Genomic DNA, 18,583 nt, shown 5'->3' on the forward strand with positions numbered 1-18,583 from the left:
CAACTTCATCTTGGATTTTACTTAAAATCTTGAAGAACTAATAACTATTATTGGGTAAGTGCTCCAAATTTAGACATAAATAAACAATATTTCCAATACATATATTCATACGCACCAAGGGTTAATGTCATTTGAAGGTCGGGTCAAATTTGTTGTCGTGTACCATTTCCGCATATGGTAGAAGAGAAAGTACCCAAGCTAGAACGATCATGACTCAGGCCAGTGAAAAACAAACTCCTCAAGGTGTCCCCTACAGCACCGTGCCTCATTTCGTCAGCAACGTTGGCCACACAATCTTTTGCAAGTATTGGGATACGAAGTTCAAAGAGGACAGCCGGAAACCGAGGTTAGGAAACCGTGACGGTTTTGTTGTGGGCTACCGCAGCTGGGTATATGTACCGTGTATCTCAGCCTCTGTAAAGCGTAATAACTTTCATGTATGATACTTGTGCGAACATATAAAGTTGAATCATGTTTTATTTGATAATCAAAGTATAATGGGGAAATTTAGGCCTGGCACCACGGCAAATTATATGAATTTTCCCCCCTTTTTTTCCAGAGCCCTGTTGTTCATTGCTCATGGTTTAAATGAGCACTGTTTGTGGTACGACATCCTAGCAGAGCCTCTGGCGGACAAAGATGTATTGACCTTCTCCCATGATAGCTGTAAGAGAAATCTCTCTCTCTCTCATTCACACACACACACGCACACACATATCTTGTATGATTTTAATTAAAATAAATGAATTAAAGACAGTGGCATTGAACTGTGCATTCATAAGATATAGTATTGCACTTGAAAAAGTTTTCTCTGTTCACCAATCCTCTTTCACATTCTGTATACTAGTCTCTTACATATGGATACAGCAATACAACATACATGTAGCTCAATACTGTCTTCATTTTGTTGGCTTAAATTTTGTGGTATTCTTCTTGTGATATTTCAGATGGCCACGGGCAGAGTGAAGGAACACGAGTTGACTTAGAAGATTGGTCCATTTACATTAAAGATATCTTTCAACACTGTGATGAAATGAAGGAAAAGTATTCAGACATTCCACTGTTCTTACTGGGACATTCACTGGTAATCTTTAATTATTATCAAATTGAAAGATTGTCAGAAAAATTTTAGGTGTTGCTCTTGGAAAATCCAAAGGGTTGTGTTTCCATATCAAGTTCATTGCAAATATAATTTACTCTGATTAATCAAAATCTTCATTGTCAATTTACTCCTCTTTCTATTTATACATTGATTTTTATTAATTATTTTATCATAAAAAATTAATAGCAGTCAACTGCATCTAATTTACATTACAATACAATGCCGCCAAATACTCATTTGTATGTAAATGAATAATTTACACTAACTAATGCTAATTAGGAATCATTATTTGCAAATATAATTTACTCTGATTAATCAAAATCATCATTGATCAATTTACTAGGCCCTTTTCAATGTAATCATGGAATTTACTCATTTTTTAATCAGATAAAATTCAGTCTGGCCAACTATATATAACTTACATTCTTAAATTTTTTTGTCTCAAAACAACATAGTATAATGTTAACATGGTTAACTATTTTCAGGGAGGGGCAATGGCTATCACGGCCACTCTAGAAAGACCTGATTATTTCCGTGGGATGATCCTGATAGCACCCAGTGTAGTGCCTCATCCAGACAATGTCACTCCTTTTAAAGTCAGTATAGTTTTCTTACCATATAAGGAGTATATAGCTGTTACCCACAAATTCCAATCACTGTACTAAAATTATGAGTAATTAGTATGATCATTGGGATATGCAATAAAGCAGTGTTTATATTTTGCACACCCTGAACTTCAGATAATAATAAACCATATTTGGCTGGCTTTAATTTAACCTATATTTAATTTTGATTTTAAATAAGCCAAAATACAGGGTGCATTTTCAGCCTCTTTTAATTCATTTGTGTTAAACAAGGTCTTTTACAAACTTACAATAACCTAGATACATCATGAAATTTTTAAGAAGTTTTTTCTCTTCATAATTCCAATCATTTAACAGGTGTTTTTAGCTAAGATTCTTGCCAGATGGACACCCCAACTTCAGTTGGGGAAATTACCACATGATAACATGTGCAGGAACAAAGACGTGGTAGGCTTTGGATGTGGATCCTGAATTATCTTCTGTGGTTTATGTGCCTGTTGTGTGCTGATTGTTTTTAGCTTAATCCTTAGGTGTGTTGTAGAGAGACTATGAAGTTTGCATTCCTTTTGGTGTTTTTGAGTGTAATTCATCAGTGGAAGAAACCATGAATATGAGGTTGATCATGATGTTTTTTAACACACAAGGTGTGGCATGGAAAAATATACCATTAAGATTTTGCAAAATATGCATTTTAAATATGCCAAAACATACTTCATTTTGGTGGGGTTTTTTTTCTAAATAAAATAATATTTTGAATTATGTAAGTTTCATGATTTCCATTTTACAATCTTATTATTGAAGTTTTTTTTCACTGATGAGGTGTTGATATTTCATCTTTGTAGCAATCTTATTGTAATAAATTATCTTAATGTTTAACCTAGATGTTTCAAAACAATTCACAGAGCTACCTGCTAGATATAACTTTTGGACCTTGTGGTTTTTCTACCAGAAAAAAAACAATTTTTTTGTGGGAACTGAAGCTTTTGAGCTGTATTTTTACAAGTTTGAAGAATTTGTTAAGTGTTTGTTAGTTTATCATTTGTTCTTGTTAAAACGCTACTACTTGCTAAATTAAAGATTGCATTTTAGCTAACAAGTATTTCAGTTCCCAAACTATTTTGATTTATTCATTTGTCAGACAAATAGTCTTACACAAAGGTGAAGGTCAGGCTGCAAAGGTGAAGGCCAAAGAAGCATATTTCTTTGAAGGTCAAAGTAGGTGATATTCCTTATCCTTTTGAAAGAGGAAAGTGCTTGCAAGATGAAGAAGTAGTCTTGTTTTCATAATAAGATCAAATGGCTGTTTCAAGATTTAGATATGACCACTACTTAAACACATCAACTGACATTAAATTTGTTGCCAACATGTGAACACAAATAGTGATAAGTTATTTCTAATTTGAATCGTTGTAAATAGACATATTGCTGGGCTGTAGCCCATTGAATAACTGGTCAGTTTTGTGTGTAGTGGTTTTATTTAAACCTAAAACCAGCCTAAGGTAATACTGATGTGAACAAGACTTATCTTTGCAAGATATCTCTGCTGCAACTTCTTCTTTAGAGAGGTTTCTGAGGGGTCCACTCTTGCATATTGATTTCGTTTTTAGCCATTTTAAAGGTTTTGTAAATGAAAAATGATATCATTTTTAGATCATATCAAGGAATTTGATTTTAAAGGACATTTTATTTTTTAAGTTGGCTAAAAATAATTAGGTGCAGAGTGGATCTGTATTTAAATAGAGAGTGCCTAACAAACTTTGCTTGCTTAAACTTAACAGCTTTTGCATGTGCATGTTTTTTTTCAGCTGTGGTTGGCTCACTGGATAGCTTGGTTATTTCCTCAAATGCAGCTGACTACTATTGATCGCACTCTTAACACAAGAGCACAAGAAATGGTATTTTGTTTAACTTAGTTCTATTTTGCTAGCAAAACAGTTTTTATTTATTTATTTATTATTATTATTTTATTTATTTATTTTTAATTTATTTTTTATTATTTTTTATTTATTTATTTATTTATTATTTTTTTTTTTTGCATATGTGATGTTCAGATTTCAGGTGTCATATTTTATAGTTTGTAATACAAAGTGCCATAATTGCACAACTGGTATCTTAGCCCCACCGAGTTAGTGGTACCTTCAACAGTATGCATGTGTTTGAGCATTAAAACTATTCAACTTTAGTCGGAAAATGTATTTTAGGTCTGGGGCTTTGGTATATAATAATCTGACATTGATTCAAGAGGAAATTAGTTTAAATGGATTATTTAGTATATTTTAACATATTATTAGAGATGATCATTTTCTTAGCTGAAACTTAATATTGTGAAGTTTTAGATATAAATATTGTTTATATAAAATTACTTATGCCGTATTATAACTAATAATCCAAGTTGAATTCTTAAGTAAAAGTTTTACTGTTTACCGCAAAAAATCAGCGTGGCTTTCTTTAATTTTCAAGAAATAGGAAGTAAATGAAGTGCTTAACCTTAACTAACTTTGAAGGTACAATCACATGATCAAGAGTAAATTACTGTACATACCCCCATAATTTCTTTTCCCAGGTAGAGAAGTATAATGCAGATCCACTGGTTTGGCAGGGAGGAATGAAGGCAAGGTGAGCAAGACATTATATAAATAAAATTTATTTAGGTTGCATCATGGTTAAGTAAGTAGACAACATACTGATAGAAAAATATGCATTATGATAGGAGAGATTATTCTCTATACACAATGTTAATTTTTCCCTTGCTTTACTACAGTCAATTCTCTTTATTGACACTATATTAAACAGGTTTGGCGTGAGTGCCTTGAAAGGGTTAAAAGCCATCGAGGCCAACTTGCACGCAGTCACCACACCATTTCTGGTCCTTCATGGAACTGGGGACAGGATAACTGACCACAAGGGATCAGAAATGCTCCACGAGAAGGCTCAAAGTACAGACAAGACAATCAAGGTATAGAATATTAAGATGTCAGTCGTGTTCACATCGAGATTGAATTAAAACTTATTTAAGGCTGTGTTCACATGAAAAATCTGTTTTCTAAAAATCTATTTGCGGTATCTTGTGATCACGGTCTGTGCCCTGAATACCCCACGGCTTAATTACGGGCAGCACGAGCCAGTTACTTCCAAAGCTGTAATTAATTCTCGCCGCGGGGTACTCCGAGAAGTAGATGCGCAAATTACTTACCTAGTAAGAATTAAATGGCTGCATGGCACTAGAGACTTTAAGTCTGTTTACCTAAATCACCACCCAGAAAACAGGTGAGAGTATAATTGCTGAGCAGTTGTATGAATAGGGCTGAATAACAGAGAGATTTCACAGGTGAGAAGTTCAAGAATTAGTGCAGGTGCTTTCTGGTATCATCCAGAGTTCTAGAGATTACTGAAAACTCACCTGTGTAATCAACAAGGCTCAAGTGTCTTATGTTCAGTATCCTGTATCCTGATAATGGAGGCGGGTTGTCTGGCATTGGAGATATTACAAATTACTTACTGTTTTTGGAAAATACAATTAATCTTTTTTTTTTGTTTTTTCAAATTTTTTAAATTTTTTATAATAATTTTTTTTATAATTTTATAATTACTATGTCAGTCAATGTAACTTACGCCTTGATGCCAGGAATAAAAGTCAAAGACCCAGATGTATCACATGAATGCTAGTTCACTAATTGATCAGCAAATCGCATTCAAAATGTTGCTTTTTTTAGTCTTCACATACCATATTGTCTGCCTAGGCATTTGTGGGGTGTTGTTTGTTGCCTGCAGGCTAGATTTTTTTATCAGGTTCAAATCAGATGTGATTATTGTTTAATGTGCACTGTTATAATGACCATTTGAAATTCATCAGACAATTTAATTTTGACCGGTAGGAAAATTGGACACATTGGTAACTAAGACCCCATTCCCAGAGATTAGATCGATCCAACTAGATCGACCTAACTCCCCGGGACGGACATTTAAGCCGGATTATCTGACAGTAATCTAGTGAGACTCCCCAGGGGGATAGATCGATCTAAAATCTATGGGAATGCACCCTAAAAGTGTATCTTTTCATTTCAGCTTTATGATGGTTACTACCACCAGCTTCACTACGAACCCGATGATGATGGTGCTGAAGTGCGACAGGACATCTTTGATTGGATTCTGGCAAGAATTGATGCACCCTCTGGCTAGAATAAGGAAGCTAAGGCAGCAAGTTCTACACTGAAAGATTTTAGGACAGGTGGTTTTGAGTAAGGCCTGAAAGCAAAAGTTTGGGCTGATTTTTGTGATAAATGCTTGCATTCCTTTGAGACAGAATGCACCAAAACCTTGACCTGTTAAATAAAAATGGGATACAGAAGCTTCTGTCACACTGAGAAACCATGTGAACTAATGCTTAATTATGATACAATTTTAAAGGCATACAATGAAGAAATGTAAAACAAGGAAATATCAGACATCAAAGTTGTGCACATGAAGACATCATTGATCTGACAGTCAAAGTTGGGATACAAAAGCCCTCGCCACTCTTGGAATCCAGTGAAAGATTTGACAAAACAAATGAGGCAAAAAAGACTCTTTCAACGTTATTGACTTTCAGTGTTATTGGTAAAACAATACTGAGAGCAACTCCATGAAGTAGGGTCTACACTTGCACCCGCTTAATGGGATAACAACTCTTCATTTTGGTGAGGAAAGTGTCATAAATGGATTTTCCTGGGGTGCACGACATTTTCCCATGTTTTCCAATGGGTAACGAATCTGTTCCAAATTATTATATTTATTTAAAATTGGTAATCTTCAGAGATTATCATGGAGGGTAGCCATCTAAAAAAAAAATATTATATGAAAAGTTGTGATTGCTTCCAGCTTAGCAGTGAGTACCAAACCAAAACATAATTGTGCATTCCAAATGTGATTAAGAAACCGATACCTATTGTGAATTAACTGTTTCCAGGAGTTTAGAGGGGTTGAACCCTTTCTGGGCGTGGTTGCAGAAAAGAACTTCAGACCGAGACTTGGTCTCAACGTGAAGAATGAAAATTTCAGTCTTCAGTTCAAAATAAATTTGACATAGCGAACCACTGAAAGAAAGGAGGCAGTGGTTTAAGTTTTTTTTTATTAATATAACATGTCTCATTTTATTAAACACACACAATATTTCATATGTACGTGGAGGGGTGGGAAGGTAGGCTAAGAAATTTTGTCTTAAAGTAAAGACCAATTTTCGGTTTGAATTTCTCTGTGGAACTTTGTCCAGATATATGTTTAAACTGGTGGGTATGGGAAATAGAATATCAACAAACCTATACCAACAAAGAAAAGAAAAAAAACTTACAGGGTTACTTTCTACTTCTTACCATTGGTAGTATTCCAACTGCTGACAAACAGTATTTAAGACAATTCTGATATGAATTTATATTTATGTTTTTGTTGGCAGATGTAGTAGTAGTTATACTAGTAGTAATGGAAGTAGTAGTTGTAGTAGAAAATTGTCCATAGAAATACAGTGTTGACTCAAAGTGACTGCTGGCTGTGTATATTGTAAACATTGACCAAATGATATTGTGTAGGCACCTGCTTTCATTTGAATTTGCATAATATCAATTTTGCAGATGTGATAGCTATTAAATGTTGTAATCTACCATGATTTATATGCATCGACCCTTTTCAGTATCCCTGTAACTTCCAAGATTAGAGTTAATAGGCAGAATTTCTGTAAGTGTCAGCTACTACCAAAGAAGAACCTTTTTGCACAGATTTGTTCAAGAGGAGCAATAATTTGAGTCACAAGGTGATGGGTTCAGCAGTGTATTTTGGAGAAGGTTGCTGTGGTTGTTTCTTGCTTCAGACGAAGATGGAGCACTACTGTTTGATCATTCCATTTTTAAGTCACTTCATACACTGAATACCACTCCTTAAAAAATAAGTCCTAGTAATTTTATACTTTTCTTTTAATCATCAAGGAACACTATATGCAAAAATGTTGAGAAAGTTGCTTTTTTGCCACTCTCATAATGGAGGGACAGTGATGGTAAATATAAGAAGTATAAATATAAGAAGTCCTAAATAGGTTCATATTGATAATAATTTGCTCAGCTGTTTTGGAGAAAGTATACCTCACAGATATGGTGATAAAGAGAAATTGTTGAAATTTCAGGAAAGCGTTTTGAATGATTGTAAAACACACTACATGCCTTTCAGTTTTACTTTTTGCATTATGTAAGTGTTGTACACATCTGACAGGCATAATGTTTTATATTTAAAGCAAAGATTGTGATATTGTAATATTTCAAGTATTCCTACAAATTAGTTTTTTTCCAATTTCCCCAAAAATATACTTTGTCTGTGATGTGTGGAATAGATTATTTCCAGTCAGCCTAATGTGTTAGGTTCAGGTTATGGAATGTATTTTGTAAGTAATAAAAATGTAGAAATAAGATGTCGGATTTTGTGAGAAAATAAAATGCATGCAATAAATTTACATGGACTGCTTTCCATGGTTGTAAATTGGACATTTTTGTAGTCTTTTCTTGTATTATCTGATTTATTTTGGAACAAAGCAAACAGCGAGGAAAATTTTTCAGCTTATGTCAAACACGTGATTTATACCAGATATTCTGCCTTTTTCTCTTCATGTCCGAAACATATCTCTGGATGCATTAGGATTCAGGAAGCATCACCCTGACCACAAGTCCCCTAACAATAGCATGTATCACAGGGTGCTGGAAATACTGGACACCAACGAAAGTGTCAAGTTTGAAATTTTGCACAATTTTGAAATCGCATATACATCCAACCTTCCTTCCTTCCAACATACCGGTACATTATAAAAGAAAACTAGAAAAACACTCCGAGAGCGCAGACCTCCGCCAAGGCAGCAATTTTTTATTGGTTATTGATTGATTATTGATCCAGATCACCACCAAAAACTAATCATCTGTTCCTTGGCCCACTTCTGACTTCCTGAAAATTTCATCAAAATCGGTCCATAACTTTTTGAGTTATGTTGATGACAGACATACAGACAAACAAACAAACAGGGGTGAAAACATAACCTCCTTGGCGGAGGTAAATATTGCAGATACGCCGTTCAGAATATAACTTGGCTCACATCATGGTAGGGTACCTGGGAAACGAGATATAAAAGAGGAAAACCTCCAAAAACTTGGGTCAAATATTACAAGTTGGTCAAATATAACGCCTAAATAAACAACAAAAACTGGAAGATCGACAGGGCGAAAAAAATCGCTGTTAACTAACTAGCTTACGGACATCTCAGCGAAACAATTTCTAATGCGATCAGTAATGTATAGAACAGCATCTTTAATCTTAACTTAAGTATTCAAGAGATTGCTTAAAAGTGATTAAGCACACAAATTATCAAAGTTTGCAACGCATTTATCACTGTTTGAGCTATTTATCGGTTCACTCGTTTTTCTGCTTGCACGCTTACACGGAAACGAACCGCGACGGGAACTGACCTCCCCTCTACCAGGACTACGGGATATATATATATATATACTTGACCAACTTGCAATAGACGAACGGCGTATCTGCAATATTTACCTCCGCCAAGGAGGTTATGTTTTCACCCCTGTTTGTTTGTTTGTTTGTCTGTCTGTCTTTCTGTCATCAACATAACTCAAAAAGTTATGGACCGATTTTGATGAAATTTTCAGGAACTGTCAAAAGTGGGCCAAGGAACAGATTAGTATTTGGTGGTGATCCGGATCATATATTCACAGATAATTTTTTGGCTGGTTATGCGCAATTTTGCTCTGTGGCCCTGTGCTGAAATGTTACGTCTGTGTTGCCCTGGCAAATGTCAGCTCTAAATCAAAATTTTATCTACGGCAGGCTTTGTGACAACATATTACGTTTTTTTTTTCGATAAAGGATCCACCTCCTTTAAGCACATTTACACCACATCACTAATTTTTTCAAATATTCTTTTATATTTTCATGTACTTATTTCACCTGTAGCATAGTCAAACAGGTAATAAATGAATTTGTCTTACTCTTTGTTCTAGTACCAGCATTTTGCCAACCTAGGCTTAATTTCGTCGCAGGTTCTAGGGTCGTAAGTAATACATGTTGGTCCGGACTTTTTTCGCGGATGAAATGAACTGGCATTTTTCTGTTCATTTTACCTCTGTAAAGTCTACTGAACATTTAAAATGGATTTTAGACTATAAATAAATATTATTTATTTATTATTAACCAAATAAATAAATTAATTAATTAATTAATAAAAAATAAAAACAGAGTCTAATGGGAATATTTCGTGACAACAAGCTGGATATCACTTTCAAGCACATATTTTCCATCTGATAAATTATTAACCAGACAATAAAGACACCAATAAAGGTGGTTCATACAGAGGACAAAATACAGGGTTTCAAGGTTTCAACTACTCCCGTGTACACGTTGTTTTTTTTGTCAGATAACATTCACTGATGTCCAGAGGCAATACACATTTTTTCCATGCCAGGTCGCAGAAGACGTTGAATGAATCAGAGGACCTATAAAGCCAAAATATATCAATATTATAATTCTTTGTAAGAAACAGAGAATTTGGGGTCTGAATACTGTAACGGATTACGTTAGATATTATCCATCTGGCCGAACAAAACTTTTGCATATGTGTATTTGTGGACATGACACGGGGACCTATGATACATATTGTTTTATTTAAATCCATCGTGACACAAAGCATGTTGATCGGACGTTGTTGTCTTGGTCAGTGAAGGTAAACAAGATTTCGACTGTGTTGATTTCGCCTACGCTTATCGGCGGGTCGCAGATTAATTATGTGCACTTTCCTCCAGCAGAATTTATTGTCATAAATTAGTTATATATCTAGTAAATAATCAATATGATCATATCTCATGGTATATGATTTATATTTTAATGTCTTCAAATTGAATTTGCGTTATATATATAGGGCCTATATATATATATATATATATATATATATATATATATATATATATATAGAGAGAGAGAGAGAGAGAGAGAGAGAGAGAGAGAGAGAGAGAGAGATTAACCTAGTAGAGGGCAGTACCTCCCAAGGAGGTTGAATTATCTCCTTCACTTTCTTTGTTAGCATGAATAGCCTAGTTGTTTGTTAGTGGGCAAGATATCTTAGGAAGATCTTCAAAAAGTGACATTTTTGAGGACTTTCTCTTCTTCAACTGAAGTTTTATTGCGACTTCATGGGCAGGGCTAGGACTCTGATTTTTTTCTATTTCAAAAGAAAAAAGTGAAAAATCACAAAAGTATCATCAAATAATTAAATAGTACCTAAGAAAGAGTTGTGATATCCAAAAATAATTATCTAGTTTATAAATGAGGTGAGAGTGAAAAAATTATCCATCATCTCGTGTCAGACAGATGATGCGCACGTCACCTAACGTGCACAGTCGCATCTCCAAACATGTCTGTCAACAAACATCCATCAACTAGTTTAGCTTCCGTTTATGGATGAAGGTCAACCTATGACGTTTTGTCTCATCCCTATCAGTGACGTTGTATCGCCGCTTGTCGCTCTAAAATAGCCACCACACGCAGTTAACTCTCCCAGTTGTTTTTCGACGTTTGGCATACACAGACATCTTTTCAAAGAGGTAAGATTTGTTAAATTATCAGCTACGTATTTGATTTCAGGTAATGCGTTTTTGGGTTTTTGACAATGTGTAAAATGTGAATACCATTTCTTGTATATGATTATATCTCAATGTCCCCAAGTTGAATTTGCGTTCTTTCTTTCAAATAGTTAATTGAAAAATTCGGACGTCCTCTTGTACCAGTTTATACCTTAACTCTAACAGTGCATTCGCTGTGCTCTATTTAGGTAATAACGCCTATTTTTCCTGATATTTTCTTTCCGCTGCCTTGAATCTGTAAAGCTAGGAGATATTTTTATTATTTGTAAGAAATAGAGTGTCACGGTTGGAAGGATTTGGGGTTTAGACACTGTGACAGATAATGTTAGATATTACCCATGTGGCCGAACATAGTTTTTTTCGGATGTGTATTTGTGGACATGATACGGGTATATGATACGTATTGTTTTTATTTAAAATCATACACGCTTATTCCCGGCAAAAGGGGGCGGGTTATACGTCCTTTGGACGCTCCTTTTTTTGCGGGGAGGGACGCAGAGATTATCCTGATTAATCGTTGAGGATCCACTGGGGGTTCACTGATTCACTCGGGGCTAGGATTCAAGTCCGCTGTTCTAAATGCGCTCTATATAGAGTTAGCTCAGGGAATGTATGGGTCAAGCGATGATTGAACATTTATGTTATACCGCCGGCATATTATTATCATTAGAGACAGGAAGATTGTATCTGACAATGCAGGTTGTTATACAATAAGGGATATTATAATGGTATCTCTGCACAACGAAATGTTATGCAACAAGAAACTGCCTTTTATTTATTTATTTATTAACGCTTTAAAATATTTTAAAATATTTCATCCACACAGTGAAGCAGTGATGTATGACTACATGATGACTATGGTGGCAAGTTTTTCAGGTTTATTGGCGAAGATCTGACATGTCACCTCGCTTCGAGTGCGTCATTAAGTTAATTACACCTACTTTTCAGGCCATGTCAATAATTTGTACACGCGAATATGTATTAGACATTTTAAATTAGAGAAGCTACAGTCTGTTGGACATATCTAGGTGGATGAAAATGACAATATAAATATAATTTTAGTTAATATGCTATTAAACAATTACAATAATATATAGGGATACAGTGACACATCTTTATAGCACATATAACATTGTCGACCAGGTGCAGCCATCCCAGTAATTCAACATCGAAGGATTTGGCTTTGCCTGACAAATGCAAGAAATGGAAAGGCTCTAAAATCTCAAAAAATGTTATGTAATTTATTTGGGAGGGTGGGGAGAGCAGATATATATCGGACTCAAGTTTTGAAGATATATATATATATTCAAAACTTGAGTCCGATACATGATACATATCCTCTACCAGGGCGACAGATCGATTTTCCACAGATATTTACGGATATGTCTATAGATAAATAGACAGTCATTTTGGCTCTCGGTCTCAGTCGCCTCACCAAAAATGTCCACAATAGCAACTGCGGCCCTGAGGGTACATGATACTGATGACAAGTACAGAGAACGTCAAAGTTGGCCATAAAAAAGGAGAAGAACGCTCCGGTGTTATGGTTCGGTTGGTCTGCACGGCTATGTAAAATCACCTCTGTTGCCTCTTAAAAGTATGCAGATAAACATCGGACCCAAGTGCTATCCCGCGAGGAATATTACACTAATTAAATAAAGAGAGAATAGAAATCGCCGTCTTCATTTTCTATAATTATGCTGCTCGGGAACATTGGCAGTGTCTGGTCATGGGGGTCCTAGGTCATGCACGCGTACCCTATACCAGGGTCACAGTGACAATTCCTTCATTAGATATTCATTGGCTATGTATATTTTGATCTGTATTTTTTTAATTAAAATGATAATATGCTAGATGGTGTCTATGGGAATCCACTGCATATCTCCACACTTCCCCACATTTAAACGAGTGGCTAACAGTCATGGACCCCATTACCTTGATATCTGTGCCAGTGACAATGTCTGGGTCTTATATGGATAATTGTTGCAAATAAAATTAAAAGTAACAGCATAAAAAGTATCTGAAAATGCTTAACGTAAAAAGATTACATCCCAGGGACAGTCCATATCTGTAAAAATATCTATCACTCGCCCTGGTAGATCCGCCCCTGGTTCCAGTACGAGTATATATCGTTCAAGTGTGACTGACAAGTAATTCGACAAGTAAATCGCAATGAAGCGTATGAAAATACAGTCAATCTTGTGGGCACAATACAAGTGCAATTAGTTCCAAACGCCACCCGTGGTATAAAGGCGTCTATTCATCTTGGCCACACTTGCAAATTAAGTTTCCTACATTCCGTTCATTATATCTTCCAGTGCACACATTCCCGATTCGGAGCGTCACCCAAAATGGACTCGGAGAGCTACGGAGAAGAATTAATATGGAAGGCTAAGGCTGTGGCTGTCATTTGCCCTCTTTCCTGCCTGTTTTTTACCGCCGTCAATATTTTAGTGAAGTCACATTTTACACCACAAAAATGTGCCACCTTTCCTGGCCGATGGCGTATGTTTGTAACTTCGTGGGTCCATGCTGTTATTTGTGCCGTAGCCGCCTTAACTATGTAAGTATCATTCAGTCCACATATATATATATATATATATATATATATATATATATATATATATATATATATATATATATACTCGTGCTTATAGCTAATTTCCCTGAGGTAAGGTGATTTCTCTGACGAACCAACTTTTGACGCAGTCCATTCCTGACAGTCGCCATCGTACTGTAACAATCTGGGTGTATTAAAAAGTGCTTGATCCAAGGTTGTGGCTTTTTCAAACACCACCATCACTTTGCCTACTATATTCCACGCGTTGCGTGCGATTCAGAACTGTGTTAAGATTATTGTTTAAGGTACACTTCATAAGACCCGCCAAAATCTGTTTTTCCCTGGAAAATAAGCAATTTTTTGTACTCACGAATTATTTATCTATCCCGCTCTGCACTTGGATTCGATCTTTGATAAAATTTATTAAGGTTGATTTAGCTTAAAATGGGTGGCCTGTCATTATAACAGCAACCATTTTCCTATGGATTCCAAAGGAAACATCAATGTCCAGAAAAATATTCAAGGGGTTAAATTATTTCAAGGAGTATGTTACGTTTTATAAGAAGCTGCGGAAGGCAAAAATAATGGGATTTCATAACCATGGAGTGTACCTTTAAGATGTTTGACAGGTGGCGACGTTCGTCCGGAGGCGATAACTTAAATAATTTTAGGCGATATTAATTCCTGGAATTAAAATGATCAAAAAGTGTCACTTGTGTTTTAAGATAGGTTCACCAAGAAGTGGTTTATGCACTTAAAAATCACTTAAAAATAATAAAGGGACTAACCATAGAAATTTTAACACGGAGGGTCGAAACGTCATGCCTTATAGTACGTTAATAAAAACACGCTGCCTCTTAAAAACAACAGCGGTGCATACCCTTTTTCTGCCCTTACACAAAAGACAATGAAAATCGCCATATTATCTCTGACTTGATTGTTATTTTCAGTATTTTGACAGAGGAGGAGTGGATGGGGGACTCCGATCGCGGTTTTTATCTTCATCTCATGTCCTCAGGTAAGAAGTGTGCTGAATATGGTAATTGGAGGTCATTCTTAGGTCAATTTTGGTTGCTTTATTTTTAATTAACGTCCATGTTTACTGACACTTCGAGGGCGCGGCGTAAATTTTTGTAGAAAACATTGAGCAATAATCTGAAGAGTGTAATAAGAGATGTGCATGGGGTTTTAAAAAATGTGTTGATTTAAGTACTTTAAGTGTAATTATGATCTCTTGTTTTTTACCTATCTAAATCATATCATAAATTTATCAATTTTGTAATTTCTGAGTACATTCTGTCACACAATATTGCTGGCATAATTCTGTTCTATGACCTCAATTATTTCGATTTTAGGGTATTTCATCTACGATACTGTCTTCAAATATACAAGCCCTGAGAAGTTAGGAAGTTTCGAAATGTACGCTCACCATATACTGGTAAGAAAAAGCGTTTTCAATATTTAACCTCGTCCGTGTAAATACGTTTGTTGCTATGTAAACTGTATGAGGGCAGTTATAAGATAGTACTAACAGTTTAAGACATTGAAGTATTGTATCACGATGTATTGGAATCAACTCACCGTTTTGCTATTATGTTACATAATACGTAAAACACCACTTCACAATTCTGTCCTTATGTTTTACCATTAGCCCAGTGATTCCCGCGGACTGGCGGATCTAAGGATTTGCTAAGGCCAGGGAGAGGGTTTTGGAGGGGTACAGTGTAAAACAGTAGACGGGGCCAATTTATGGCTGCATTCACAACAGCGGACTAACTACTCCGCGGATCAAATATGGCGACCCACTTAAAAGCTTGCCGTTTAATCCCCTAAATGACAACGAATATAATTTCTGCGGGGATTCCGCAACAAAGCATTTAAGTGGGTCGGTCATATTTGATCCGCGTTGTAAATGAAGGCTATCTAAATATGTAAAGGCCAAGGGTTTTTTTTTTAATTAATATTTTGGTTTTGCCATATTTGATCCGCGTTGGAAATGCAGGATATCTAAATATGTAAAGGCCAAGGAATTTAATTTTAATAGTTTTGGTTTTGTTATTTTTCTCACTGTGCACTTTTTCTTTCTTTCTTTTTTTTTTTTTTTTTTTTTTTTTTGGGGGGGGGGGTTCAGAAGGAAGAAGAGGGAGTATCTTAGAAACTGTGGGAGGGGATGTGCCCGCTGCACCCTCAATCCGCCCCAGAATCTGCCATTTGCGCGTCTGTCAATTAGAATATATTATCCAAACTTGAAAAACCTGAAATACATTGTCTTAGATTCTTTGGAGGATAAGGGGAGACGAAAGAAGAGACCAGGTCAGATCAAAATGTAAATGATATTCTACTTTGACATGCGCGAAACGATTGAAATTAAACAAGGCATTTAATTGTGTCCCCTTCTCCCTCCGCAGAATAGTTTAAACTACCTGATAATTGGAAGTCTTTATTAGCATTTTCACGCCATGAAATACTTGTATGTATAAATGTATTTCCATGTATTTACTTTCAGTCCATCTTCTTCATCACGGTGTCCCAGTTTCCCCCTTGCGGAAGGATAAGTACCTACTCCCCCTGGGACTACTTGTGTGAGGTGGCAAACGTGTTCCTACACGGGAGGAAAATAATTGTGATGGTGGGCCTCAGAGAATCGGTCTTATACAAATGGCTGACTGTTTTATTCTTCGGTAATTTTTTTATTCGGTCTATCTCTCTGAAACAGTTCTTTTCAGTTGTCCATGAAATATTTTCGTTTATTCCTTTGCATCTTTTGGTTTTTTGTTTTATCTGCTAGTAGGCATATTTTTTATTTTGTTTTATATTCTCAACACCACAATGAAACACGACAACACACTTAAAATGGCTTTGTTTTAAACAATCTCAAGTCAGCAAAACTAATCGAACGATATCAAACACGTACGCTATAGTTGTAAAATGCTCACAGGTAGCGCCTACAGCCATCTGCCTTGGCCTGTGGCTTATAAAGCTTAACATTGTTTATTTTGATTTTTTTTTCCTTTTCAGCATCATTCACTTTGTTTCGCTTCATCCCACAAATCCTTGTGTTTGTAATGATGAACGTGGATTACTGGAGTACCAGTCGGCTGTCGCTGTTCTGTTATTTGATTGCCATCCCCCAGCAGTTGTTGTTGGTCGTAATCGGGACACATGTCGCTTATAACATTATTAGGCGATCTGCTCTTTACGCACTTAAGGTGGCGCCACATGACAATTCCGATAAAAATGCTCAAAACGGCGCAAAAATGGAATCGGCTAAAAAGGAAGAGTAGACTAGTTTATTTATTTATCTGTTTAGTTATTTTAGCAAACGAAATTCAACGGTTTGCAACAAACATACTCTAGTCAGAATGTCGATTATGTGGATGGTGGTTTGCTATGTTAGAATAAATATGATTTAATAACTTAGATTTAGTGGAAGGTTTTTAGACATGAAGTTGAAAGATGTAAGACTGTAAGATGTTAGTTTATATTTAAATATATATATTTTAATTTGAATATATGTTTTAATCGACAGAATTGTATATACGAATATTTAATTTTAGTGTATTATTTATGATATTAAATTAATTTATTTAAAATCTAAAGACTTTGTTATACCTCTTCGTTGATAAACAGGCGATTGCATCATTCAACAGAAACAAACAAAAGTAGAGACAAAATTTACCCGTAATAATTTGTCTTACTGATACAACCCAAAACTTTAATGAATGAAGGATAAGCATCAAGTTGGTTTCGACTTTGAAAAAAAACAACTTTTGCTGGCGCCCGAGGACAGTATGTCAAATTGGGTATTTCTTTATTCTTTATAGCAGATAGGTGATTTGTCAAACTGAAACGTTCCAGACATGACAGCCACATAAACTAAAAAGAGAAAAATAAGCAAAACAACAGATCCTTATTCCAAGATAAATACTAAAATATCTAAAACGCAATATAACCTATCAAACGGATGTGCCTACCAAACACAATATATGACGCTAGGAACTGAAGTCTCGTCTCAACCGGGCACATCTAACACAATCTACTCGCCTTCACACCTACTCCACTCACAATGAAAATATTGTCCCGCAGTTTAGTTAAGTTACAACATTTGCATTCAAATACAACATATGTTTATGTTTTTTTCCTTAAATTTAAAGTGAATGCACAGATTTAATGCAGTGGCCGACATTAAGTTATACCCGTCGATAGAATGCCTTTACGCACGTGAAGGCATATTTATCTTTCTCAAATATGATAACGTAAAACGTTGGATTTTTAATGGAAATAGACATTTAAAGTCATAAAAACATACAGACTCCAACAACCTTATTTAATCTCACTGACTTTCACTTTTAGGATTCACCAATAAACTTGAGCAATCCATGGACATAATGAGCTCATTATGTCCATGAGCAATCTGAAGAGAAATACCAAAACCTTTTGGATATACAGATTAACCTGACACCTTGAAGCCATCATAACAGATCGGCCCAAGATTTCACTCAAAAATAGACTTACATTGTAAAATTATGAAACTGTGTTCTTTCTAAAAATAATATGTTTAAAATTTATGATCTATTCAAGACTTTTAAAATAAAGTAAAATACCGCAAAAATGTTTATCAGTACCACAGCTTTCACCCAATTTTTCAGGTAGTACATACCATAAAACTGTCCGCTGAGGC

General features: G+C 35.4%; 2 protein-coding genes across 6 annotated transcripts; both read left to right on the top strand.

The window, feature by feature from the left end:
* The first annotated feature begins 18 nt into the window (after window positions 1-18).
* On the top strand, window positions 19-8,189 carry LOC106162382 (monoglyceride lipase). 4 transcript variants are annotated; one of them, XM_087015795.1, is made up of 9 exons: window positions 19-346; window positions 560-666; window positions 948-1,084; window positions 1,588-1,698; window positions 2,044-2,133; window positions 3,492-3,581; window positions 4,250-4,302; window positions 4,480-4,642; window positions 5,752-8,189. In XM_087015795.1, exons 1-9 carry the CDS (start codon window positions 210-212, stop codon window positions 5,863-5,865), a joined length of 1,002 nt encoding a protein of 333 aa, XP_086871921.1. In that variant the 5' UTR covers window positions 19-209; the 3' UTR covers window positions 5,866-8,189. The 4 variants fall into 4 exon arrangements, with proteins under 4 accessions (XP_086871921.1, XP_086871922.1, XP_013395119.2 ...); XM_087015796.1 differs by lacking the exon at window positions 4,480-4,642; XM_013539665.3 differs by lacking the exon at window positions 3,492-3,581.
* A 2,926-nt stretch (window positions 8,190-11,115) lies between these two features.
* On the top strand, window positions 11,116-17,495 carry LOC106162366 (TLC domain-containing protein 1-like). 2 transcript variants are annotated; one of them, XM_013539642.2, is made up of 6 exons: window positions 11,116-11,303; window positions 13,661-13,905; window positions 14,853-14,920; window positions 15,258-15,340; window positions 16,409-16,583; window positions 16,921-17,495. In XM_013539642.2, the coding sequence occupies exons 2-6, from the start codon at window positions 13,694-13,696 to the stop codon at window positions 17,184-17,186; spliced, it is 804 nt and encodes a 267-aa protein (XP_013395096.2). In that variant the 5' UTR covers window positions 11,116-11,303; window positions 13,661-13,693; the 3' UTR covers window positions 17,187-17,495. The 2 variants fall into 2 exon arrangements, with proteins under 2 accessions (XP_013395096.2, XP_086871849.1); XM_087015723.1 differs by lacking the exon at window positions 11,116-11,303 and having other exon boundaries at window positions 13,552-13,905; window positions 16,409-16,531; window positions 16,921-17,138.
* Window positions 17,496-18,583: the final 1,088 nt, after the last annotated feature.

This window comes from Lingula anatina, chromosome 6 (assembly GCF_051362555.1).
Source record: "Lingula anatina isolate TDL-2025a chromosome 6, LinAna3.0, whole genome shotgun sequence".
Taxonomy (NCBI): Eukaryota; Metazoa; Brachiopoda; class Lingulata; order Lingulida; family Lingulidae; genus Lingula; species Lingula anatina.